At 47.7% G+C, this 25,940-nt stretch overlaps 1 protein-coding gene across 3 annotated transcripts in view; it reads left to right on the forward strand.

Annotated features, from left to right (window-relative positions):
* Positions 1-25,940, forward strand: part of RPTOR (regulatory associated protein of MTOR complex 1) — a 416,763-nt gene that overhangs the window by 200,511 nt on the left and 190,312 nt on the right. For all 3 annotated transcript variants that reach the window (XM_025362539.1, XM_025362540.1, XM_025362541.1), the window contains one exon: positions 7,053-7,228. In XM_025362539.1, coding sequence (XP_025218324.1) covers positions 7,053-7,228 — 176 coding nt within the window. The remainder of the gene's footprint in view (positions 1-7,052; positions 7,229-25,940) is intronic.

Raw genomic sequence — 25,940 nt, forward strand, 5'->3', positions numbered from 1 at the left:
TCAATGATATATTAAAAATATGACTTCTGCTTTGCATCTGCTGTTTTTGGTACACTGTGTGTCACATGATAGATGCCACATTAATATCTTTGACTGTTAATAGAGTTGGATAAGTAATACACTGACTCCCTTAGCAGCCTCAGCCTTTCTTTGAACTTTGCAAAGATGGCCATTGTGATTAGGTATTGTTGAATTGAGAATAAAAGTTACTTTAAGGCAGAACTAAAAGTGTTACTGAGGAGATGTTATTTTCAGAAAATACTTGGTAAAGACTCCTCTGGAGTTATTAGTACCATATCTCATTATAAAGATGCCTCTTATATGGATTTGAGAAGGGAAAGAAGCAGCCCAGTGTTAATGTTTTATTTAGAAAATGTGAGGCCGGGCGCGGTGGCTCATGCCTGTAATCCCAGCTCTTTGGGAGGCTGAGACGGGCGGATCACCTGAGGTTGGGAGTTTGAGACCAGCCTGGCCAACATTGGTGAAACCCAGTCTCTACTAAAAATACAAAATTAGCCTGATGTGGTGGCTCATGCCTGTAATCCCAGCTACTTGAGAGGCAGGAGAGTCGCTTGAACCCTGGTGGTGGAGGTTGCAGTGAGCTGAGATCATGCCATTGCACTCCAGCCTGGGCGACAAGAGCAAAACTCCATCTCAAAAAAAAAAACACAAAGTGCCATGCAGGTGGTCCCCACTGCCCCCACAGCAGGGCTTTCTGCAGGGAGTGGATGGCAGGCCTGGGGTGAGCTGCCCGCTTGCTTCATGAACTGCGCGTGCACTGACTCCACGTTACCCACGCGTGGGGACGATGCAGCAGATGTCTTTTTTGGATCTGGTTGCTGTGTATCGCATTGCAAGACTTTTCTGGATCCTTCCCAAATCCTCCAGAAGACTCTGGAGAGCATTTAAAGATGAGAATCTTTCTTGTGTTTGAGTCCCTGGGCTCCCCAGGAGAAACCCCTTTGGGTACACTTCAGCCTGGGCTTGCCCTTCAGGAAAACCGTGGCTCCGGGCTGGAACTGGTCACTTTTAGGCCTGGGCACTGTTCACAAGCTTGGCCGATCCCAAGTACTCAGCCTTACACGCAGGCCTGCTTCTGAAAGATCGTTTCAGGTACAGGGTCAATATCTTAGATAAATGCAAAACCAAAACAATGTATAGGAAATAACTCATCTGTTCAAATAGTTTTTTTTTTTTTTTTCCTTGGGTTAGCCACCCTTAGAAGAATGTTCATTGGCAGAACGCTTTGGCTTGAATATCAGGATGTTTTTTAGAAATGCTATTGGTTTTGGCCGGGCGCAGTGGCTCAGGCCTGTAACCCCAGAACTTTGGGAGGCCGAGGCAGGCAACTCACTTGAGGTCAGGAATTCGAGACCAGCCTGGCCAACATGGCAAAACCTGTCTCTACTAAAATATAAAAATTAGCCGGGTGTGGTGGCACGCACCTGTGATCCCAGCTACTCAGGAGGCTGAGGCAGGCGAATCGCTTGAACCCGGAGGTGGAGGTTGCAGTGAGCCGAGATTGTGCCGCTGCACTCTAGCCTAGGCGACAAAGCAAGACTCCCTCTCAAAAAAAAAAAAGTGTGTATATATACATACACACACACACACACACATATGTAATATATGTATTATTGGTTCTAATACCCCTAAAGCAAAGAGCTCTCCTATGTACTCTTCCATGCACCCAGTAGTGTGGTGGGAAAGAAGGAATTCAGCATGCTTCCTCCTGGGCCTGGCAGACGGGTACCAGGTGAGTGGAGCACTGTCATTGACTGTCACCTGCTCTTGGAACCTCTGCAGTGAAAGGGCATGTCATCTTGTCTATACATCAATGTGCTTTGGGGGGCTTCTTAACTAGATGGGGTTTCTGTCAGTGATCACACTGAATCGGGAAGTGGAGTTTGTAGTAGACATATTTGCGATAAAGGTCTTTCTACATCTACCTGTCCGACTGCTCACTTGGCAACCACAGAATGTTTCCAGTGTCTGGTGTGCTTCAGGAGGTGTTAGGCCAAGCGCCCGTGCATCTCAGGGTGCAGACTGAGATAGGCACAGCAGACGCAAGCCCAGCAGCGTCTGGACCACGGGAGCTTTGCCTCTCCATCAGACAAGACACAGACTTCTTGGTCCCTAAGGAAGTCCCCCTCAAACCTGCCGAGTTCTCATGTGGCTCCTGCACACTGGAGACTCGCCCCACCACCCCATGCCTTCCTGTGTTCTAGTGCTGACTTGGAAGAAAGGTGGTGTTGGTAGGAAAAGTGTTATATTTCAGAAGCTTGGCACAAATGGTTGGCAGCGCTGGAGGGACTGCAGTGTTTAGAGGCTGTGGCGGGAGGACCTGTTGGATGGAGGGACTGCAGTGTGTGTTTAGAGGTTGTGGCGGGAGGACCTGTTGGATGGAGGGACTGCAGTGTTTAGAGGCTGTGGCGGGAGGACCTGTTGGATGGAGGGACTGCAGTGTTTGTTTAGAGGTTGTGGCGGGAGGACCTGTTGGATGGAGGGACTGCAGTGTGTGTTTAGAGGCTGTGGTGGAAGGACCTGTTGCTCACTTCTCAGTAATGGTTAGACAGTAAATTTAACATAGAAGCAACTTAACAAAAAGAAAAGCTTTTCATATAGGGGGGCTTTTTTTGGTTTGTTTTTAGAGATGGCTTTGCTCTGTCACCCAGGCTGGAGTGCAGTGGTGCCACCACAGCTCACTGCCATCTTGAACTTCTGAGCCCAAGGGATCCTCCCACCTCAGCCTCCTGAGTAGCTGGGACTACAGGCACGCACCACTACACCAGGCTAATTTTAAACAACTTTTTTGTAGAGACAGGGATCTTGCCATCTTGCCCAGGCTGGTCTCAAACTCCTGAGCTCAAGCAGTCCTCCCACCTCAGCCTCTTGAGAAGCTGGGACTACAGGCGTGCACCACCACACCCAGCTAATTAAAACAAAATTTGGAGTGATGGGAGTCTTTCCATCTTGCCCACGCTGATCTTGAACTCCTAGGTTCAAGTGATCCTTCCGCCTCAGCCTCCCAAAGTGCTAGGATTACAGATGTGAGCCACCACACCTGGTTCTATAAAAAGAAAAGCTAAAACTAGTAAACCACACTGGTATTTTTTGCTCTATTTCTGCTATATACATATCCCTTTGAAAAGGAAAATAGGAATATTGAACTTAGTTTTTGCATAAAGGGCCATTTCCTCCCACTTAAAGTCGTTTCCTTTTTAATCCTCTGCCAGCCATTCTTACAGGGCCAGTGGTAGTGGTGCTGATTAAAATAACGCAAGTCTGCCAGCAGTCCCAGACAGACATCGCAAATGGCGCCTTCCACAGTCCAGGACTGTGCGCTTCACTCCGCGGAGGTCTGCCTCAGATGCCTCCCCCTCGCCTCCCTCCCAGCCCCTTTCCGGAGGCCGGGGAGAGTGCGTTTCCATCAAGCACAGGAGCCAGCACTTCCTCACAGCCTTCCCGTGCCCTCCCAGCACCAGGCTCACATGGCCGCTCCCACCCATCCCATCTGCCTTTTGTGATGCGGGTCTGAATAGGTGCAGGTCCACATCGTGCCTGGACCCATCATCTGGCTTAGTGGGCCTGTCACAGCAGACCTGGAAACTAATTTTCTGTGTAGAGCAGGTTGCATCGCTGATGCTGTTTTAGCTTATGGAGCCTAGAGCCCAGAGCCCAGGAAATGGTTTTAAACGTGATTTTCCCTTCCCTCTTCCCTCTTCTTTAAAAAACACCCACTCCTTGGTGATGCTTGGTGATTGTTGCGCAGCTTGTAAATATACCTAATGTCGCTAAACTGTACATTTAAAACGGTTAGCATGGCAAATTTTATGCTACATGTAATTTACTGTCATAAAAAAACCTCATTTCTCTAGAAATTGCAGATTTTATTGAAAAGTTTATATTATTAAGTATATGAGAATTTGATTTGTATTCTGGGTTTAATGTTCCTGTGGTAGAATGGGTTATTAATAAAACTAGCAGTCGCTAGTACCTTCCATTTGAGAAATTTGAGATGTTGAAAACAAACTTTGCCAGAGTCAGATGACGGTGCATTCTGTACCATCACCGCTGTGCGAGGTGGCTGTGAGTGAATACACCTCTGTGTGTATTTCATGCCAAAAGCACTGGGAGTGCCGTCTGGAGAAGGCTCGGCAGCTTTCATGTTGGCGTCGTAGGTGTTTGGTGGAGATTCAGGAGGATCCAGATGGGATAATGGTGCCCCTAAAATCAGGGGCAGTGCCCGGCACTCTGGACGCATGTGCTGGCCCAGCTGCAGGGTAGTCCATGTCATCCTTGGGCCCTCTGTCCTCATCGTCAAAGCTCTTTTAACATGGAGCTGAAACCTCATGGGGATGGTAAAAAGCAGATGCAATAATATATGTGAAAGAGCTGCGACAAATACTAAGAACTTCGTGACTAAAAGGAAGGAGCAAGGAAGGAGCAAAAACGCAGACACAGGCACATTCTCTCCCCGTCAAGCCGTGAAGCACATCGTAGCCCTCGGTGATTAAAAGCCGTGTGTTCTGGCTACATCTCACCCCCACCTCATATTCATCGTCACTTATAACATTCATTTATAATAGCGCCTCTTCTTCATGGAGGCCTGCCACAGTCTGAGTAAACAGAAAAGTGATCTAGTCCCTGTGGTGTTCACAAAACAAGCCCTAGGAATTGTGTAAGTCACAAACAGTGTCCAGGCCCTGGATCTGGGACGACCAGTCTCTGTCATGTGATGCTCCGGCCCTCGTGCTGACCGCTTGATCCACGACCCCACATTAGCAGGAGGTGCTCTCCGTCTGAAGCCTCGTTCGGTACCTTGTTGTTCCACGTCCCCGGCCTAGATGGGCAGACGAGATTGGGCCCTACAGCAGAATGCTTTCCATTACAGCTGAATAATAGGTGTTTGTAGACACGTGAATGAAGGAGTTCTGCAAGCCATGTGACCCTGCATGATCAGCATTTTTGGGGTTTATGTTTTTATTCCTTTAGCTATCTACATGATACGCCCAGGCATCACATTTCAGGGTAACCGAAGTGAAGGCAATGCAGATTCCGTCTCCACAGCCTGTGGTGTGTTCCTGTTTTGTCTGTTCCCTGTCTCTTTCTATCCTTTGTTTCCTGCGACCCTTTCTCCTCTCCCCTCTCCCTGCAACAAAGGACCAGCCTCGATGATGCCGCTGGAGGGGCTTTGCGAGCGGAGCTCTCCCAGGGCCCATGGGGCCTCCCTTCCAGAAGGTGGGCCCTGCATGCAGCCCACAGTGTCTGAGGATACCTCCAGCTGAAAGCATCCTACTTGGCGGAACTGGTTCTGATACTGTCCAGCTCTTGTCAGTCATTTCCAGGAGCAGGCAGAGCAGTGTGTGTACATAATCCCTTGTGTGTTACGCTTGTTAAATTTTACTGGCCAAAATGCCAGGAATTCTTGTGAACTTCATTATTTCTGAAAACAACCGCAAAACCTCTTGTGGATTACCGAAATGGCCGCATACAGGCAATGTGGGTAGCCAGGGACAGGGATCATAATCTCAATGCTGGAATAATTGTACTTGGTAGTATAAGGATCCTGTGTTTTGCTGAGTGCTGTGGTTTTTTGGTAAAAGAGGAACTCACCTGCTTATCCTTCGCAGTGTAGCAAACTCATGTATCAGACAGACCTGTCATTTTTTAAACCTTTGAATGTAATGCATTATTTAAAAAGAAAGAAGAGTTACACTTTCAATTAGATTTCATTTGGTAAAAAGTGAAATTTTCTGTGCATTTTAGTAGTAAACAATTCACTCAGTGCCTTTCTTCCTAAAATGGCACCGTGGTATCAGCTTCACATATGATAGTTTTACATGACCAAAGTCTCATTGAAATAAGTATCAACCGGCGTTCCTATCCCTACTTTAAAGAGAGATTAAGTTTTGAATTTAAAAAACACCCCACCTTTCTCCCTGATAACAAAATTTTTTTTTTAATTTTTTATTATACTTTAAGTTCTAGGGTACACGTGCACAACGTGCAGATTTGTTACATACGTATACATGTGCCATCTTGGTGTGCTGCACCCATTAACTCGTCATTTACAAAAGTATTGCACATTTGTTTGTAGAACATTTAGAGAAATCCGATGAAGATGGGAGAAAATAAACCCTCCCTAATCCCCCACTCGGGGATGCACGTTCGCTCCGCTCGAGGACGCGTGCTTACTCACTCGCTCTGTCTGTTTTCCAGTCTCTTCTGATAGGTCGCTTTAGTCAGCCCACTCAGACTCACATTTTGTGCTTTGCTTTTTTGTGGGTGATGGAGTTCACGTCACATAACCTGAACATCTTCCCATGTCATTAAACACAACAAAATAAGGTTAGGATGGATTAAAGATTGAACATTTAAAATAAACCATAAGGGGTCGGGCGTGGTGGCTCACGCCTGTAATCCCAGCACTTTGGGAGGCTGAGGCGCATGGATCACAAGGTCAGGAAATCAAGACCATCCTGGCTAACACGGTGAAACCCCGTCTCTACTAAAAATACAAAAAATTAGCTGGGCGTGGTGGCGGGCGCCTGTAGTCCCAGCTACTCGGGAGGCTGAGGCAAGAGAATGGTGTGAACCCAGGAGGTGGAGCTTGCAGTGAGCCAAGATTGTGCCACTGCACTCCAGCCTGGGCAACAGAGCGAGACTCCGTCTCAAAAAAAAAAATAATAATAATAATAATAATAAAATAAATAAACCATAAGATACCATGAAAGACCTGGTGGACACTGATACAATCCTAGGGTAAGTAGGGGCCTGCAAAGAGGAAAACCAGGAAGAAAACAGAGTTGACTGAGACGTAACCAGGCTGTGCCATCAGAAGGGCGTTGGGAATGAGACGGACAGTTTTCCAGGCTTACAGTCGGCCTCCAGAGACAGTTCAGCAGCGGTGCCTCTCTCCAGAGGACTTTCCGGTGAAAACTGACCGCCTGAGTTGATTTCTTCTTTCCTTCTGTGTTACAGCTCCAGCTTACTCTTTGGTTGTGACCAGCAGCTAAGTCACACTCTCTTTTCCCAAATGTTCTGCCCTTTAGGTAGCTGCAATCAACCCAAATCACCCTCTTGCTCAGATGCCTTTGCCTCCGTCAATGAAAAACTGCATCCAGCTGGCAGCCTGCGAGGCCACCGAGCTGCTGCCCATGATCCCTGACCTCCCGGCTGACCTGTTCACCTCCTGCCTCACCACCCCCATCAAGATCGCCCTGCGCTGGTGAGTGGCCCCTGCTGTGCCCCTGGGACCCACTCACCTGGGCTCTCCCACAGGAATCCCAGCCCATGTGGGCCCCAGGCATTCACGTCGTCCCAGGAGCCCATGTGACAGACATGAGTGTACCCCGTCTTCTTTTTGTGTCATTCAGGATTCAGGATTCCCGGTGGAGGCTTGGGTTTTACTCTTTGAGAGTTCAAGATCCTTTCTTCCTTCTGATCTGTTCGTGGGTAGCTCGCTGCTTTGTGATTTCCAAGAACACCCTCTCCTTACCTTTGTGTATTTCGGAGGCGTCTTAGTACCAGGATTGGTCTTACTGGAAACTGGACTTTCTTCCGGGGGAAGAAAAGGCTACTATGAAAAAGGAAGTCATTTAATCCCTTGCTTGAGTTGAAGCGTAATCTTTCAATTTATTTTTAGCAATGAAAAGAAAGCCATGATTTTTCTGTCTCCATCCTTTTTAAAAGTTATAGCCATTGGGAACATAACTGAAGAAATGTGTGTGATATTCCAAGATGGTAGAAGCCACATTTCAGCCCCGGCATCACCGGCAGAACGCACAATGGGATGTATGTGTTTCCTGCCTCCAAATCCAATGTTCTCCCCAGACCATCTTGCCACTCTTTAATATCTACTTTCCCGTTTTATGTTTTGCTGAAAAGCTTATATGTCGTGGCTGTTACCGGCTAGTAGATAAACACTCTCCCTTGAGGTGCCGTGCGAATGGTGCAGCTGTGCAGCAGACACCGTGCTGTCGGCCGAGGACACTCTTGAGGCTTCTGTCAAGACGGCCTAACACTCCAGACAGTCTCTTGCCTTCTCACCCGCAGCCCTGGGTGGACACAGGGGGCTAACAGCACAGCAAAGTAAGGGCCCCCAGGGACCCCCTGGGAGGGGCCGGAGGGGCAAGGCTGCCTGAGTGTGTCCTTAACTGCTAGGTGGAGGAAAACTTGGCCTCCCTGCTCTGCCTCTGCAGCCAAGTCCAAATTGATCCCAGACCCCAGGGCTGGGGGTTCATGATGTTGGGGTGACTGTGGCGCAGCCCTCACACTAACTGTCCCTAGCCCTCCCCCCCAGACTTGGGGGCTGCAGGTTTCCACTCAGGGAGAGACCTCCTTTTACCGTTACTCACCCCAAAATAGTTGGAGATGAAGGTAAGAGGGCTGGGCGTGGTAGCTCACACCTGTAATCCTAGCACTTTAGGAGGCTGAGGCAGGAGGATCCCTTGAGCGCAGGAGCTTGAGACCAGCCTGGGCAATATAGGGAGACCCTGTCTCTAAAAAGAAAATAGAAAAATAGCAAGTGCAGTGGCTCACGCCTGTAACCCCAATGCTTTGGGAGGGTAGGCAGGCAGATTGCTTGTCGGCCAAGGACACTCTTGAGGCTTCTGTCAAGATGGCCTAACACTCTGGACAGTCTCCTGCCTTCTCACCCACAGTCCTGCTTGAGGCCAGGAGTTCGAGACTAGCCTGGCCAACATGGGACTGGTGGAGCCTTTTATTCCACCATCTCGATCCACCTCCTATCTTCGGGGGCACCGAACCAGTCATGCAGGAAATCGGGAGTGGGGGACGGGAAAAATGAGTGGGAAGGAGGCCTGTTCCCTGGCAGTGTCCATTGTGCTTCTGCAGGAGCTTCAGCCTACAGGCCCCTGGGTAATTTTCTGCTTGGTTCTTCTTTTACAGTACTTTTTCTTGTCTGTCTGTCTGTTTTGTGTTGCTATAACAGCATACAACAGACTGAGTAACTTATAATGAATTTGCTTTGCATTCTTTAAATTGATATATGATAGCTGTATGTATTTTGGAGGTCCAGGTGATATTTTGATCCATGCATACAATGCGTAACAATCAAAATCAGGGTAACTGGGATCTATCCAACTTATCCATCACCTCAAACATTTATCTTTTCTTTTCAAGACTGTTTTTTTCTGCCTCTCAGTGCCTCTTTCAACAGCATGAAGCTGAACCGGGTACTATGAGCGCTCACCTAATTTCTGCTTTGTATGAAGGCGCTTTCTGTGTGTGCTGACAGTTGTTACACTGGCGTCCTTGCTTCGGGAAGACTGGCGCACTGTAATGTTTGAAATAAAGAACACAGTAGATAGGACCCATAGCAGGAGAGACATTGCTGGAGCCAAATGAATGGCCTGGAAGGCTACAGTGGGGGCTCACAGGAGGCCATGGGAAAGGATCGAGATGAGAAATAGAAAAGCCAGGAGATGCAGAGTAGGGAGATAGAGGCCCCAACATGCAGACTGGAGGCGTCCCGTGTTGAGAGAACAAGCACAAACCCAGGGCATTTCCTCGAGTAGACAGGTGTCTCTCAGGCACTTCCTTCTCCCGCCATGAGTGGGAAGGACTTGGCTTCCCTCCGTGCACAGCTGTGCCCTCCTAAAGACGCCTGGGCCAGATGTGGCAGTGCGTCCTATAGTCCCAGCTACTTGGAAGGCTGAGGCAGGAGGATCATTTGAGCCCAGAAGTTTGAGACCAGCCCTGGGAACACAGGGAAACCCTATCTGTAAAATAAAATAAAATAAAGAAGCCGGCTTTCACACTGAGGGCTGCTGGCCTTGTTATTTCTAAAATGGGTACCTGCCCTCTGATTGGGGAATGTGCTTTCTCTCTACCAAGACGTGATGCATCGTCCCAGTAGCCTCTGAAATCTTTGTAGGAGTTAGGACACAGTCGGATTTTTTAAAGTAAGCATTTAGTAGGAAGTGCAGTAAAAAACAAACCGATACAGTTACCATAAGAGGGACTTTGAAATCAATATGCCACAGTGGCAGACAGTGGTCATCAGATAACCACTGCCTGGAACAATTGAGCATTGTCTCAGGTGGCAGCTCTTTTACAGTAAACTGCTTTCTCCCATACTGAAGTGCTGAAATTAGGTTGAACATGACATTTTGCTGGGTGTCTGTAGCCTGTGAGTGGTAATGGACTATGTTCATTAAAGAATTATCAAGTGAAATGTGTAGTTTTGTGTGAGCTAAGTTAAAAACCACCAGGTTTTTTTTTTTTTTTTTTTTTCCAGTGGAAGAATGAGATCGTTTGTCAGACAGTAATTACATATGTTTTTAGGATTACAGTTTTATTTTTTCATTCTGAAAAGTCAATTTATTTTCTAATTAAAAATGAAATACACATTCTTTTCAGAAAATTACTAAAAAGTTAAAAGTAGAAAAAAATTATCCAAGATTTTACCGTCTAAGGACAACTAGTGTTCGCTTTTTGATGTATTGCCTGTTGGCCTTTTTTCTGTGCATGTACATTTTACAGTGATGTAGGTGGACAGAATTTACTATTTCGTATCCTTAACCCTTAGCATTATACTAGAGTTCCCTGCCCTAGATCATTAGAGACGCTTAGTAAGTATCATTTTACTATTTCACTATGTTGAAGTTCCATGTTTTATTTAGCCAGAGCCTAGGGTTTTAGGACTTAGGCATCAGGAGTATGAGGGTGGGAAGGTTCAGCCTAGCACTCTGATGGAAGTCGGCAGACCTGGTTCTGTGAAGGGGCAGACGCACTTGGGTTAGGCTTTTCGGGCCAGACAGTCCCAAGTCTGCTGTTGGCCACACGAAAGAGCCACAGGCAATATATAAACCAATGAGCATGGCAGTGTTCCAGTCAAGCTTGCTTTTTTCTTTTTTCTTTTTTTTTGAGACCAAGTCTTGCTCTGTTGCCCAGGCTGAAGTGCAGTGGTGCAATCTCAGCTCACTGCAACCTCTGCCTCCTTGGTTCAAGCAATTCTCCTGCCTCAGCCTCCCAAGTAGCTGGGACTACAGGCACCCGCCACCATGCCTGGCTAATTTTTGTATTTTTAGTAGAGGCGAGGTTTTACCATGTTGGCCAGGCCGATCTCAAACTCCTGACCTCAGTTGATCGGCCTGCCTCAGCCTCCCAAAGTGCTGGGATTACAGGCCTGAGCCACCGCGCCCGGCCTCCGTCAAGTTTTCTTTAAGAAAACAGGCAGTTGGCCAGATTTGGCCCGGGAGCTGTAGCTTGGCACTTCCTGCTCCAGAAAAGGGAACCAGGATTGGGCTGCAGATGACGGCTGTGCGTGTCTACCCGGTCGGCAGGTGACCTGGAGAAGGGCGATGCTCAGAAAGGTGGATTCCCTCCCTCCCTCCCTCCCTTTCCTGTGTAAATAAGAGAACGGTTTCTAAGCACGCTGCTCTCATTATGCTGGCACAGCTGCTGCAGAATGCGGTGTGCTGGGTAAATAGCATACAGCTTTGCTTCATTTGGACAAAATGTGTACATGTGTATTTGGTGGCAAGTGTATTTATGAATCTTATTTGGTGATGAACTAGTTGTTGGAAGATATTGTTCTCTAATTTTTTTTTCATTTTTGCCTCAGTCTTTTTCATTTTCAAAAACTGATTTCAATAATTCCAAAATGAGCAATGACATTACTTTCCATATAAATATATAAATTATTATCTTACTCACCATGTACGTCAATACAGTGTAAGAATCCAAGATATATTTTTTCCCTTGGCTGTTTTCTACTTCTTTGATTGAGTGGCATAATACCATTTTAGATTTATTATGGGTCTATTTGTATACTACTGAAAATTATAACCCAGTGGGACTTAATTTGCTGTGGGACTTGCTATAAAACAGATTGATGTCTATTGCACTGTGCTGCGTGCACTAGTATTGTCTATTAATGAAAATGATAGGTATTATTTTGGATTGAAAAGAGGTCAAAAAACTTATTTCCTTTCTTTCAATTAAGTTGAAGGATTTCCAGGAGTATAAATGTTAATGATAGAGTATTAACGTGGATTTGTCAGCGTGGAAAGTTTCGCTCCTGTATTGCCTGCAGGAGACGGAAGATGCACAGATCTCCTGGCGCGCAGGTTGGGTGGAGGCTCAGCATGGCTCTCTCTGGCCAGGCTAAGCGGTTTGCAGTGCCTGTCTCATTTCAGACATTTGCTGTGACATTTGCTTTGTATTTTTTCTTGATGACTCAACCAAGAATCATTCAGAATTACCTTTAGAAACATAAATTCTTGTGGTTTTGATGATAGTTAACCCTTTGTTCTCCAAGGAGTCTTCTAAAATATATCTGCTTTGCCAGAGAACACACTTTGTTCTGCCCATTCAGTGCTCTCGGGTCTTTTGCCGCTTCCTTTCAACAACAGTCCGATGACTGTGTCTTCACGCATTATGTGTGAAGGGAGAGGAGCTCACTGGTCCTCCCAGAGGGTGAAGTAACCGGGACACATTATTGAATAAAATGCTCTTTTGTAGTATCCCACTCTATCTTAGACCTTAGTAGTAGGCGAGTTTAATTTGGAATTCGTGTCTGGAGAAACAGCTTTATGATGTGGAGCCTTTCACAGTAGAGCCTCAGCATCATGGATCTCACACAGTCCCTGCGGCGGCTTCCAGGCCGTTTCCAAAGAATTATTTTTTTCTCCCCAAACTAGACAGTGTTCTCTCACTGTTCCAGTCTCTTGACATACACTCAATTAAGATGAATATCATAATGTATTGTAATAGAGCTCCCTTTTAAAAAGATGACATGTAAAAACCATCTGATGGATGCGGTAAGAAAGGGAATTGAAGCAGACGGAGGGGCACGGGCTGCTCACTCCCTGGCTGAACCCTGTCCTCGGGTGCCTCAGGAAAGAGGGAGATTGATGGATCCTGGAGGGAGCCCACTCAGCAGCACAGCCGGAGACCTTGCTGCTCCCTTGAGATGGCTGGGTCCCCACTGGGGGTTGGGATGAGGGGTGAGCCCGGAGGAGACAGTGGAGCTGGTGAGGGCCCCAGGGTGCAGGCGAGGCTGAGGGCGCTCGGCTCTCCTCCCAATTGCCCTTGATATACACGGCCTGCTGTGCTGTGTCTGGGGCTCAGAAAGACAGAAAATAAGAGGGAGGAAAGAGGGTTTGTCCCACCGCCCTTGTGAAAAGAGAAGCAAGAAGCAATCCAATAATAAATATATTCAAAGTGATAAAAGACAATTGGAAATAAGAAACAGGAAGAAAGATCAGTTGGAAGCGTCGAGTATGAAAAATGTAATTGGTGGAATAACTGAAGAGATAGATTATAGATAGGGCCAAGAATAAACCAGGAAGCTGGGAAGCTTGTTTGAGGAATTCCCAGCAAAAGGACGGAGCTAGAGGGAAGGGGAGAAAAGTGAGAGGCAGAGACAAAGTTTAAATATCTAAGGAAAGAAAATTTTCTTCTCTCTAAAAAAAGATAGAAAAGGAAAAAAGACAAGCTTAGTAAATAGAAAGTGTAAGATACGATGGCTAAAATGTTTTAGAGTAAAGTTGTAACTGTAAACGAATTGAACTCACCTCTCAAAGGGCCATGATTCTTGTGTTGGTTAAAATTATGATACAGCAGTCTCTTGTCCATGAGACACACGTTTAAAGCAAAACATTTAAGCCTGGGCAAAACAGCAAGACCCTGTCTCTACTAAAAATTTAAAAATTAGCTGGACATGGTGGCTTACGCCTGTGGTCTCAGCTCCTCCAAAGCCTAAGGCAGGAGGATCACTTGAGCCCAGGAGTTCAAGGCTGCAGTGAGCTGTGATCGCGCCACCGCACTCCAGTCTGGGTGACGGGGCAAGACCCCTTTCAAAGGTTGGAAATCAAAGGATGGAAAAGAGAAATATGAGCTAAAATAAATCTGAGGTGGCTAGTTCCAATATGACTCAAAGCAGAAGCTGAGATAAATTATTGAAAGGGGCAAAGAAAAATGTTGTATTGTGGTAAAAGGAACAGGAAAGCAGGAAGGTATATACTGATCATGAATCCGTGTGCATCTGACAACATGGCCTTGAACTAGGTAAGATGAGAACTGAAGTAAGTATGGATCGAAGCAGATGAATGAGAAATGTGCTTAGATACAGAGACACCAAGTACAGACAAAGGAAGCAAAACAGAGAAGACTTTAGTCACCGAATTAATTAGCCAGACCTCATAGAGGCACACAGGGCCATACATCCAGCAGGGAATGTGGACATATGCGGACCATTCACAGAAATAAATCATGCACGTGACTACAAAGAAAGCTTTACTAATCCAGAAGAATCAGCTTCATGTAAACTCCATGGCAGACCACACACAATGAAGCTAGAATTCAGTAACAAAAGGACAGCTTTAACAAAAGTCTGAAAACTAAAATCTTAAAATCCTTGGATTAAAGAGGAAATACTTTAAAACTGATAAAATACAGCCAGATGTTAGTAATAGCACTTTTCCTGTCTGTGGGGTGTATATAGCCAAAGCAGGTGAGGATTTAATACGTTTAGTCAGAAAACAAAGATTAAAAAAACAAGAAAAATTAAATGTTTGCCTTAAAGAGCCAGGGGAAAACTGCAATAAGCAGATGAAAAGCAAAATGAAGAGAGCGAATCTGGAAGATAAGGCAACCCTACGCTGTCCACTGCGTCTCTGCATCCGGAGGGTCTCGTTGCCTGAGAGCCCTGCCGGTGTGGGAAGAGGCGTCCGGGGCCTCTGGACACTCTTCTCCCAGGTTTTCAGCTGGGCACTTGCTCTCCGTTCTTCCTTCGAGAGACCTGGTTGTCTCCATTCTTGATCCTTGCTCATACCAGGCTTTGAGAGCTGAGTGCTTCATTTTGACTTTGCACCATCCAGGTCGAAGGCTTCACTTCTCTCACCTCTGCTGAGCCACTTACCACTTGTCCAACTGTTTCTTTTTGGTTGACATTTTACAATTACAGGGATAACAGTAGCTAGCATTTGTCGAGCATCGCTGGAGCCATTCCACTAATGAACTCATCTAACACCACACGCCTGTGAGGTGTGGACTAGCATTAGTGCTGCTTTCAGGATGAGGAAGTTCAGGTTGCTTGGAGAGTAACTGGTGGAGCCAGGATTCAAAGCTGGGTGCCCGGGCCCCCGAACTGACAGCCTCCACTGTGGTTGTTCCGCTTCTCTTCTCATGCCCAGCGCCTCTCATTTGCCATGATTTCCTTCCTGGGGCTCTCCGTCTTGTCCTGTTCTTTTCCTCTCATTATGGAGGAAGTTGAGATCACTGTCATTGGTAGTCTCTCATGTCTAAATGGAGGTTACCACGATTTACTTAACTTGGTAAAGGCTACATCAGAGCTCTTCAGCAAATCAGCCTAGTGGAGGGACTTGAGACGTCTTCCCTTCGAAGCTGGGAATAAGGCAAAGATTCTCTCTAGCACTAAAACAGTATAAGAATTCCTGACCCCCAGTAAGACAAGATAACTCCATAACCAGCAGAAGGAATGTGAACATTTGTAGTTTTCTGTTTACAGTAAGGGTCATCTAACATAATTCACTGATTCTAGCATGTGCTTTTTTTATTTTTTGAGACATGATCTTGCTTTGTCATCCCGGCAGGAGTGCAGTGGTGTGAACATGGCTCACTGTAGCCTCAACTTCTCGAGCTCAAGCAATCCTCCCGCCTCAGCCCCCCAAGTAACTGGGACTACAGTTGTATGCCGCCATACCCGACTAGTTTTTGTGTCTTTTGTAGAGACTGTGTTTCACCATGTCGCCTAGGCTGGTCTCGAACTCCTAAGCTCAAGAGATCCTCAGACCTTGGCCTTACAAAGTGCTGGGATAACAAGCGTGTGAGGCACCACATCTGGTCCTTTTTTAAAAAATAGAGACAGGGTCGCTCACTTTTACTTCTGTGGGAGTGCCGTGATACAGTCATAGCTCACTGCATCCTTGAACTCCTGGGCTCAAGTGGTCCTTCCGCTTTAGCCTCCCAAAGTGCTGGGATTCCAGGCATGAGCCACTACGCCTGATCCAGCATGTGCATTTTCACACTTAACATATCTGAGGTCCAGAAAGATCTTACAATAAGTAACGTAGCTGTTTAGTTGGCAGTCCTTTTTCTTTTTAGCAGTATATAGAAATGCTTGCAAAGGTCCACCTAGAGGTGTGCACTATACCCTTTCTTACTGCTGTTTGTAAGCTCACGGTTTGTCACTATGGAAAGCAACAGGCATCATTACTGAACTAGGTGTTCATATACCAGCAATAATTGATCTCAAAATTTAATGCCATTTATGGTTTTTATTTAGAAAACTCTCAAATACATGGTCTAAGTTTTTCTTTAAGACCAGAAAAAAAAAGAATGCATTAAACCCTAAGTAAGTAGAAGAAAAGAAATAATAAAGAGAAGAGCAAAAGTAAACAGAAATCGACCCAAAAACTTGTGAAAATTCATGAAACTAGTTGATAGTTTTTGAAAGATTCATTAAAATTGTCAAAACTTTTCATACAGTGCTCAAGAAAAATAGAGGGAAGATACAAATGACCTTCATCAGAAATGAAGGAGGGCACATCCTGTCTGATCCTACAGATGTTAAAAGGAGAATAAGGGCCAGGTCCGAGGGCGCACACCTGTAATCCCAGCACTTGGGAGGCCGAGGTAGGTGGATTGCTTGAGCCCAGGAGTTCAAGACCAGCCTGGGCAACATAGCAAAACCCCATTTCTGCAAAAAAATACAAAAATTACCAGTGCGTGGTAACACATGCTTGTAGTCCCAGCACTTTGGGAGCCTGAGGTGGGAGGATCACCTGAGCTGAGAGGCATCAAGGCTGCAGTGAGCAGTGCAGTGATCACGTCACTGCAGCTCAGCATAAACCACAGAGTGAGACCCTGTCTCCAAAATCGAAAATTAATAAATAAAAGGAGAATAAGGGAATCATTTTAATCATGAAGGACCATATGCCAGTAAATTCTTCATGTTAGATGCAATGGATAAATTCTGTGAAAGACACAAGTTATCAAATCTGACAGAAGAAGAAAAAGAAAATTTGGATAGGATATATCTCTTAAGGAAATTAAATTTCTGGTTAACAACCGTACAAAGATAACGCCCCACCCAGATATCTTTACTAGTGAATTCTGCCAAACTGTTAAGACTGAACAGAGTAGACAGACAACCTTTGTGAAATTTTTAAATATCTGCTGACCATATCAAATTGCTGTCCCAAGGCTCAGTGTAATTAGTAATGGTAAAAGCCAAAAAATATTTATAAGGCCACTGCCTAACTATTGACTAATTTGATCAAATTTTATGTACCTAGGGCCTTTTAAAAATCACCTTATTTCCCTAAGAAAAAATGTTACATGAATTTTTTTATGTTTTTTATTTTATTTTATTATTTTTGAGACGGAGTCTTGCTCTGTCGCCCAGGCTGGAGTGCAATGGCACAATTTCAGCTCACTGCAACCTCTGCCTCCCTGGTTCAAGCAATTCTCCTGCCTCAGCCTTCTGAGTAGCTGGGACTACAGGCACCCGCCACCACGCCCGGCTAATTTTTGTATTTTTAGTAGAGATGGAGTTTCACCATGTTAATCAGGATGGTCTCGATTTCCTGACCTCATGATCTGCCCACCTAGACCTCCCAAAGTGTTGGGATTATAGGCGTGAGCCACCGCGCTGGCCCCTGAATTTTTTTTTTTAAGAGCTGCTTGCCTTTATGTTTTTGGTTCATGTTAGGACTTCCCTTCTAGTCATTCACTGTCGGCTCACATTTCCTTCTCCCATGTCTGTCTAACGGGAGAGCCAGGGAGTGCATGACCTCACTTGGAGTCCCAGTAGGCCGCTTAGTGAGTCCCAAAGACTTTGTGGGCATTTGAATGCATCCATGTGAAATGTGTCTGAAGGACTCAAGGGTAGCAAGTGTACACAGAGTATTCTTTTAACCTAAAAGGAACATTCAGAAAAGAATTAAGACTATGCAGTTGAGCCCACAGTGGGTCTCCCATAGCTACTGAGTTATTCGTGTAATTCTCAGAAATCAGCTTGGGTGGAATACTGCACGGGAAAGAGTGCTCAGCCCCTGGCCTCACTCCTGCCTGTCCCAGGCCTCCTCACTGTCCGTGTCTAATGGGAAGAAAGGCGTTTGTTGTCTCCTGTTTGATGCCATCATCACTATGTTCCAAATTAGCTTCAGTGCTTGTTTGAAATCATACCTGCTGAACAACGGACTTATATCACATTTATCACACAATGACCCGTTAACTACTTGTTTGCCTCTTTGTATCTTCTTCTTAAACTTCTGGGCATTTTAGTGGTAGTTTGGCTTCTTTTCTGATTTATGTGCCTAAGCATGCACATGCCTCTGTATTTAATCAGTGACGTTAGGTCACATTGCATGCAAAAACTGGCAGTGCATTCAGCTCCATATTTAATAGTAGGCGTTCATGACCCTTTTGTAAATAAAAAAGTGGTCATTTGACTTGTGTTAAACTGGGCAGTGTATTGCGGAAGCCATTTTCATCCTCATTTGACTTGTGCTGAGGTAATGCCTGTCTTGATGGCATCATAGTTGGAAACCCCAGAACTGTGCTGTCACATAGACCTGTATGGAGCGTGGCGTGTGTCCCATGCCAGAGCCATGCCATCATATAGGCCTGTGTGGAGGGTGGCATGGTGTCCCATGCCAGAACCAAGCTGACATGTGAACTCATAAGGATGGTGGCATGGTGTTGCCAGCCTTGTTATAAAATGGTGTGAATTAATCCAGGAGACGTTAGCCTCCTTTGGTTTCTCGTTATTTGTACTGCTGAGTAAATGTTGCTGTAGATGCATAGTCGGTACATAGAACAATTTAAACTGGATTCAGAAGCCATTTCAGTGCACTCTGAGACTGGGCATTAAACCTAACTTTGAGTACTGTCACCAGTGTCGCTGGGAACAGCCCGAGTGCTGCTTATTCGCAGGTTGAAAGGACTCTGTGCAATGAGAACTTCTGAGTTCCCGGCCTGGCCCAGGTAGCTGGTAAACACCTAAGTCATGAGGGTTATGAGCCACAGTCCCTGTGCGCCAGGAAAAGAGGGTCTCCAGGGAGAGGCGCTCCCTCTGATCAGTGCTCTTCTTGGAGACAGAGGAGAGAGTAGGGACACTCCTTCTGCTTGCCTTGGAGGCAGGCGGCATCACTGCTGCTGGAGTGTCCTCGTGCCACCCCCTGTGATGAGTGAAGTTTCACCAGTGAGAGGAGGTGGAGAAAGGCATTGTGAGGCACTCACCCTGACCTGCTCAGAGGCCTGAACACATCTGGGCCAGCAGCCCAGTGTGGCATCTGAGAGAAGGATGGTGGCCAGGACACGAGAGGGAGGGTGGGGTCCATGACCACGAAGCTCGGGCTGGGATTTCTTCTGTTGGCAGCACCTTCTTTGTGGTACGTGCTGTGCAGCTGCAGGGGCTGGCCTGGCCTGCAGAGCCAGTCACACAGGGGTCTCCACCCTTGTCTCAGCCCACCAGTGCTGCTGCACAGGCCCCCGAAACTGGGTAATTTATCAAGAACAGAGAGTTATTTCTCCCAGTTCTGGAGGGTGGAAGTCCCAGGTCAAGGCACCGGCGATTTTGGGGTCAGGTGAGGGCTGCTCTCTGCGTTCGAGGTGGTGTCTTTTCCCATGGCCTCCTGGGAGGACTGCGCATCCTCACATGGCAGAAGGCAGAAGGCAGGAGAGGCTGCGTTCCTCCAGCACCCCCGCCTTAAATCAGGTTGCTAAAGTCCCACTCAGGACGGTGGAGCCTTGGGATGTAACCATCTTCTAAAGCCCCGCCTCTTAGCACTGTCGCTTCGGGTCCTCAGTTCCGACAGGAATTTTAGGAGGGACCTGCCTCCGCAGCGTAGCAGCCCTCCGGGAAATGGAAGCCTGTTGGAGAAGCCATGTTCGTAGCTCAGCGGCAGCGTGGTCCGAGCTCTCCTGAGGAAGCTGCCCAGGGCACTTGGAAACACAGAGGAACAAATTGCATCCAACATGGGCAGCTCACCCGGGTGGGTGAGGCTTGGAGCTGGGCATGGCGGTGGCTGTCGGAGGGACAGGCGTGTTCAGGATCCAGGTATGTCTGTCACCTACCGTTTTTAATGGAGGACAATGATATTGTCAGTTGTGAATACATCTTCTCTGTTACTATGCAAGAGGCCATGCTGTTTGCATTCTCTATGAGGAAAAGCGCACTGCTGGTAGAGCTTTCACCCTGTGGTTCCCACTTACCAGCCTCAGACGCTTCCTCTCTTCACTTTTGCTCTCCGCAAGATCCCCACCTTCCAATCCACAAATGTGTGGACTCAGATTTCCCCATCAGAACCAGCAACAAAGCACAGAAAGCAACTGACCTAAACCCAGCGACCTCTTTCCTTAAATTGTGTGTCTTCCCCTTAGAGTGTCTGGTTTATGCTGCTGTTGCCACTGGGCTTCTCCCAGCATACAGCGTGTACTGCCTCTCTCGGCCCCGGGGCAGCCCCCTGCCTTCCTGCCACTCCAGCAGCTCTCCCAGAACCGTCGAGGCGATCGCTGCCTTCCGAGCTGTCAGCCTCTCTGGCCTGTTCCTAATCCTTGCCGCTGAGGAGTCCGCTGCGGAGCTGAAGCAAGGGACACCCCCTCCACCACCTCCTTCCCTGCCCTGGGGTCTGCAGCTGCCTCGCTGTAGCTCCCTCTCTCTGGCTGGCTTCTCTTCCTGCACCTGGATGTATGATCTCCCCCGGCTGTGTTCTTGGCCCTCTTCTCGACATACTCTTCTGCCTGTTAGAAACTGCAGCACATCCAGCTATCACATCCTGACCTCGCTGAGACAATCCCTCTTTCCTCGGGCTGTCCCTCTGCCTGCGCTTTCCTCGTCATTACACCTGCATAAACCTCTCATGCCCAAAACAAAAGGACAACCCCAGCAAGAGGACGCTCCCGCTGCCCGCTGGCCCTCCTGGGCCTCACTGCCTAGTTCTTTCCCTCCAGGTGCAATTAAGCTTCAGGACTGAAGGGGATACCTCCCAAGCTTTCTGCCCTTCAACATTGTAATCAGGTCTTCTCTACCCGGAACGCCCCCCTCCCTCCCAGCCACAGGTGTTTACCCTGGTTGTTTGTGTTTCTTGTTTTTCTGTGTAATGGAAGGAAGGCATCACCTGAGAGGCCTTAGGAATGACACAGGAAACCCTGCTGCCTCCATTCGGACTTGGGGGCGGGGGGTGGAGGCCGGCTGGCATCTCCCAGGAGTTCTGAACCCCTGTGTCCCTCAGCTGGTCACTGCCATGCCTGGCTCCAAGCCTCGCCCCCCACATGGGGGAAGCTGTTGCTGCTGGATCTGACTTGCCCTTCTTCTCGCTCAGGCACCCCAGCTGGAGTGTAGCAAGGCAGTCACAGCTTACCGCAGCCTCGACCTTCTAGGCTCCCTGGTAGCTGAGATTGTAGGTGCACACCACCGTGCCTGGCTAATTTTTCACATTTTTTGTAGAAATGGGGTCTTGTTATATTGTGCAGGCTGGTCTTGAACTCCTGGCCTCAAGCAGTCCTCCAACTGCAACCTCCCCAAGTGCTGGGATTACAGGCCTGACACTAATTTCTGTACACAGAGGTGTGGAGGCACCTCAGGTATCAGGGCCGTGAAAGAGTGCCTGGACTGCACAGGCCAGAGTCGAAATCTGTTCACCTGCCTTCATCTGCCACTGTTTGGCTGCTTTTAAAATATAAATGTACATCTTTGTCTTGGATTGTCTTCCTTAATATCACATCCAAAAACAATAGCAATTTTTCTGAAGATGTCATTGTTTTGGGCAGCCCTTGGACCTCCTTGTCATTTGACCCAAATGGTGCTGGGTTGACCCCAGTCCAGCAGGGACCACCAGTGCTGCCCGCAACATAACTGGTTCCCCCCCCCCCCCCCCCCCCCCGCCTGATTCCCCCCCCCCTCCCCCTACATGACTGGTTCTCCCGCCCCTGCCCCTACACGCCTGGTCTCCCTACCCCTCCCCCCACATGCCTGGACCCCGTCCCCTCCCCATCGCATGCTTGGTCTCTTCCCCGCCCCTACCCCCTCCCCGGGCTCCCTGAGGGGCAGCTGCCCCCATTCTCCTGCGCGACTTCACCAACCACACAGCTCATCCAATGGCTTGGACTTTGTTTCATTCAGTAAAGCACTGGCTCTAGCACCGTGAGGTCATTATTGAATCTGTGAGCAAAAATCTTAAGGAACAGACTAATGTGTATTTAATTTTTATTAAGTACCAGGTGCATATTAAAACTTTTTGTTTCTTTTAATCTCAGTAATCCCTATTTTATAGTTCCATTACCCTCATCAAGTAAGTGAAAGGTAAGTGATGGCAGCCAGACATCAAGGTGTGAACTTGCCTGGGGCTGTGCAAGGGCAGGGCCAGGGCTGACGGGGCTTTCTGACCTGAGAGCTCTGCTCGTCATTACCTTCTGCTTCCTCATCACCACTTAAAAGGCTTAATACATGCAGGGCTTTTAAAATCAGATTTTCTCAAAGAGCCGTGTGTGCAGGTGGCGTGCGCCGGCACTGTGCTGTTGGAGAGCCGTGTGTGTGCAGGTGGCGTGCGCTGGCACTGTGCTATTGGAGAGCCGTGTGTGTGCAGGTGGCGTGCGCCGGCACTGTGCTGTTGGAGAGCCGTGTGTGCAGGTGGCGTGCGCCGGCACTGTGCTATTGGAGAGCCGTGTGTGCAGGTGGCGTGCGCTGGCACTGTGCTATTGGGAGGCACAGAGTTGTTCCTGGGTCTCTCCCACCAGAGAAAGCAGGCGTGTGGCCGAGCCAGTGACACAGGGCCGCCCGGGAGCAGCACCACCACTCTTGGGACAGGCGGGCAGGCGCTGTTGTTGGCCCTGGACGTTGTCGCTTCACCGCAGTTTGTCACCAAAGCCCAGAGGGACTGTGAGAGAGACACAGCTAGTGGGGATCTTTTGTTCCCACAGAGAGAGACTCTGCGGATGCAACAGTGTACTGCAGTTGCAGCTAAATCCCACTCTGGTGAATAGCGCCTCTGGCAGTGGGTTTTAATATCCACCATGGTTGTTGAAGCAGTATATTCTGGGGGCGCATGGGAAGACAGTCCTTTACAATGTCTCTGCTTTTTATAGGTCAGTTTTTCTTCTTCTTTCTCACTCCCTTGCCAATTGTTGGACTTGAAGTTTGTTGGAAAGGCCCTTCCTTTATTTTCATTTGTGCCTGTGCTTTGCTCCAAGGCAGGCCACTGGGGACATGTTTTACACCGAGCACTTGGTTGGAACCGTTCGCTGAGGGCTGGCCGACGCCTGGCCGGTCTGTTTGTTTACGAGGCAGCCCTGCAGCCTTGCTCCGAGCTGGCCAGCTCCTAGATGTTACTTGGATTTGCTTCCTCTGGCACCAGGCCCTCCTCCAGGCAGGCGCCTGGGCAGGCTGGTGGGACGGATGGGTAGCCTTGCTGGGGACGTGTAGTCACTGTGGCGCTGCCAGCAAACTGTTCTTTGTGGAAGAGGAACGCTCGGTGCCTGGTTGTGTTCAGTGTGTTCTGTTGTGCAACAGAGCTCCCTCAGACATCAGCCGCTTCTGATTCCCTCCAGACAGCTCCCGGTGGACAGCAGGGCTATCCGGCCTGCCCCGGGGGTATGGTGCTGAACCCTGACAGAGGCCCTCTTCTCGGGCTGTCAGAAGGACAGGGCTGAGTCAGGCTTTAATGTAAACCATCACTCCCTATTTTTCTATTTCTTCGTTGAAAGAAGCACTGATCATTGTGCTCATTAGAAACACCTCAAGTTTTTAAAAGGCTTGTGTCCTGTTGGTGTGATCAAGGGTGCTGTGACATCTGGAGAAAGCGGGGACTCTGGGAGTCTGGACGTCAGCTGGTCTCATCTCTACTCCCCTTAAGTTCTCGGTTCTCGACAGCGCCTGTGTGATGATGATGCTCACGCTCCCGTGTGACACAGACGGCACGGGAGCTGCACGGCGGAGTGCTTTGGAAGTGGACCCGCAATGTAATGCAAGCTGTTGAGTATGAATTGTGTCATATTTCACAATCCAGAGAGTATTCTCCCGTATGGTGTCACATTCGCTCTTGCTAATAACCCAGGAGTCGTCAAAGCAGATGTAGTGCATAAAACGTCACTGTGTTACTGAAGAGGTACCAGATGCTCCGTGTGCGGCCGTCCGGGGTGGACAGCTTCATTTATAGCAGAGCCAAACAGGAGCCTGGATCTTCTGATCCCAAATCCTATATTATTTTCACTATTCCATGCTGCCCGCCTTCGCCAACGTGAGCTGAAGGTATTACACGTTATCACTTTACTTGATGCCGTGCCGTACTTTACACGAGAACCAGCTGCCCATTGGGGACTTTATAGAGCTTTCAGCAGGGACTGAATGGGGGCGGCCCCTGGGAAGCTGTGAAAAGTAGCATTTGTGGCGCCGCAGTCCCGCAGTGTTTCCTGAGGACTCGCTGTGTGCAGGGGACTGTAAGATGCTACAGAGAAATCAAGGAGGATGCGGACACAGTGTCTGTCCTCAAGTCATTCATCATTCCCTTTCTCTGCCCCTCTACTGTGGAAGGTTTTCAGGTAATTAAGTTGCTTGCTTTAAAATGCGGCTTTTTCCTCCACAGGCCTGCCTGTGTGTGGTCTGGCGGGGTCTCTGCACCTTCCTCCCTTGGGCTCCTGGGCCTGTGTCTGTCGGTCCCCTGCTGTCTTGCTGTCTGCATCCTCCTGGTGTAAGTCTGGCCCCTCAGCCACCCGACAAGCCTAGCCCGGGGCTGCGTGCCCTGTGCGGGGTGAGCTTCCAGCCACTGCTTCAACCCAAAGGCAGAACACCTGTTTCCTGCAGTGGAGAAGATGGGAAAGCCTTTTCTGCAGGGCTTTTACTCCGACTTTCTTCTTGTTTTCAGCCATTTTCTCTGTGCTGTTTTTCTCCTTTCTTCCTGTGACTTTCCTTGTTCTTAGTCTTCTTTCTTTCTCTTTTGAACAGGTAGCGGTCTTGCTATGTTGCCCAGGATGGTCTCAAACCCCTGGCCTTAAGCAATCCTCTCACCTCGGCTTTCCAACGTGCTGGGACTGCAGATGTGACCCCCACACCCACCCAGTCTTCTCTTTACCTTGATTTTAGGCTTCTTGAGTTGTTTTCTTCTTCTCAGATGCTTCAGGGGGTAGTTGAGAATGTTGAAAATACTAAAGTGCAGCAGAAGCCAGGGGGCAGAGCCAGCCGTGGTTTCCCACCGAAGATCAAGTTGATTCTCCACGCAGAAGTGCTGGCGTAAGGGTGCAGCATCGCTGGGCATAGGGTGAAAAACAGACGCAGCCCACATGTTTGGCTCTCAAACCACGTGACCCAGAAATACCCATCATTGTAAGAACCCCAGAGGGAGCCTTTGCTCTCTTTTAATTTATTGCACAAACAATATTATAATAGTAAGCAATGAAAAGGAAGAAATGAAAGAAAAATTACCCAGAATCCACTGTTTTCGTGATTCCATATTCTTCATACATTTCTCCATATATGCACATAATTTTACTTATTTGGAATTTTATGTATTTCATATTGTTTTTAAATCTGAAGATCACTTATATTGCTACTGATATTTTCAAATTTAGTATTCCATCACATTTATAGATAGTATTACTTAATCATTTCCTTCTTATAAAATTATAGTGCTTGCAAGGATTTTTTTCCTGTTCGTCTTTCCTTAGCTGGCCACAGTAGCATGCAGCTGTAGTCTCAGCTACATGGAAAGCTGAAATGGGAGGATCACTTGAGCCCAAGAGTTTAAAGTTATGATGAGCTATGATTGCACCACTGTACTCTAGCCTGGGCAACATAGCAAGACCCTACCTCTTAAAAAGCAAAAAACAACTCCAGTCGAAGCAATAGAGTGAGACCCTGTCTCTTAAAAGAAAAAAATAATAATATTTTCTTATTTTGGACTATTCCTTTTTTTTTTTTTTTTTTTTTTTTTTTTTTTTTTATTTTTTTT

This window comes from Theropithecus gelada, chromosome 16 (genome assembly GCF_003255815.1).
Source record: "Theropithecus gelada isolate Dixy chromosome 16, Tgel_1.0, whole genome shotgun sequence".
Taxonomy (NCBI): Eukaryota; Metazoa; Chordata; class Mammalia; order Primates; family Cercopithecidae; genus Theropithecus; species Theropithecus gelada.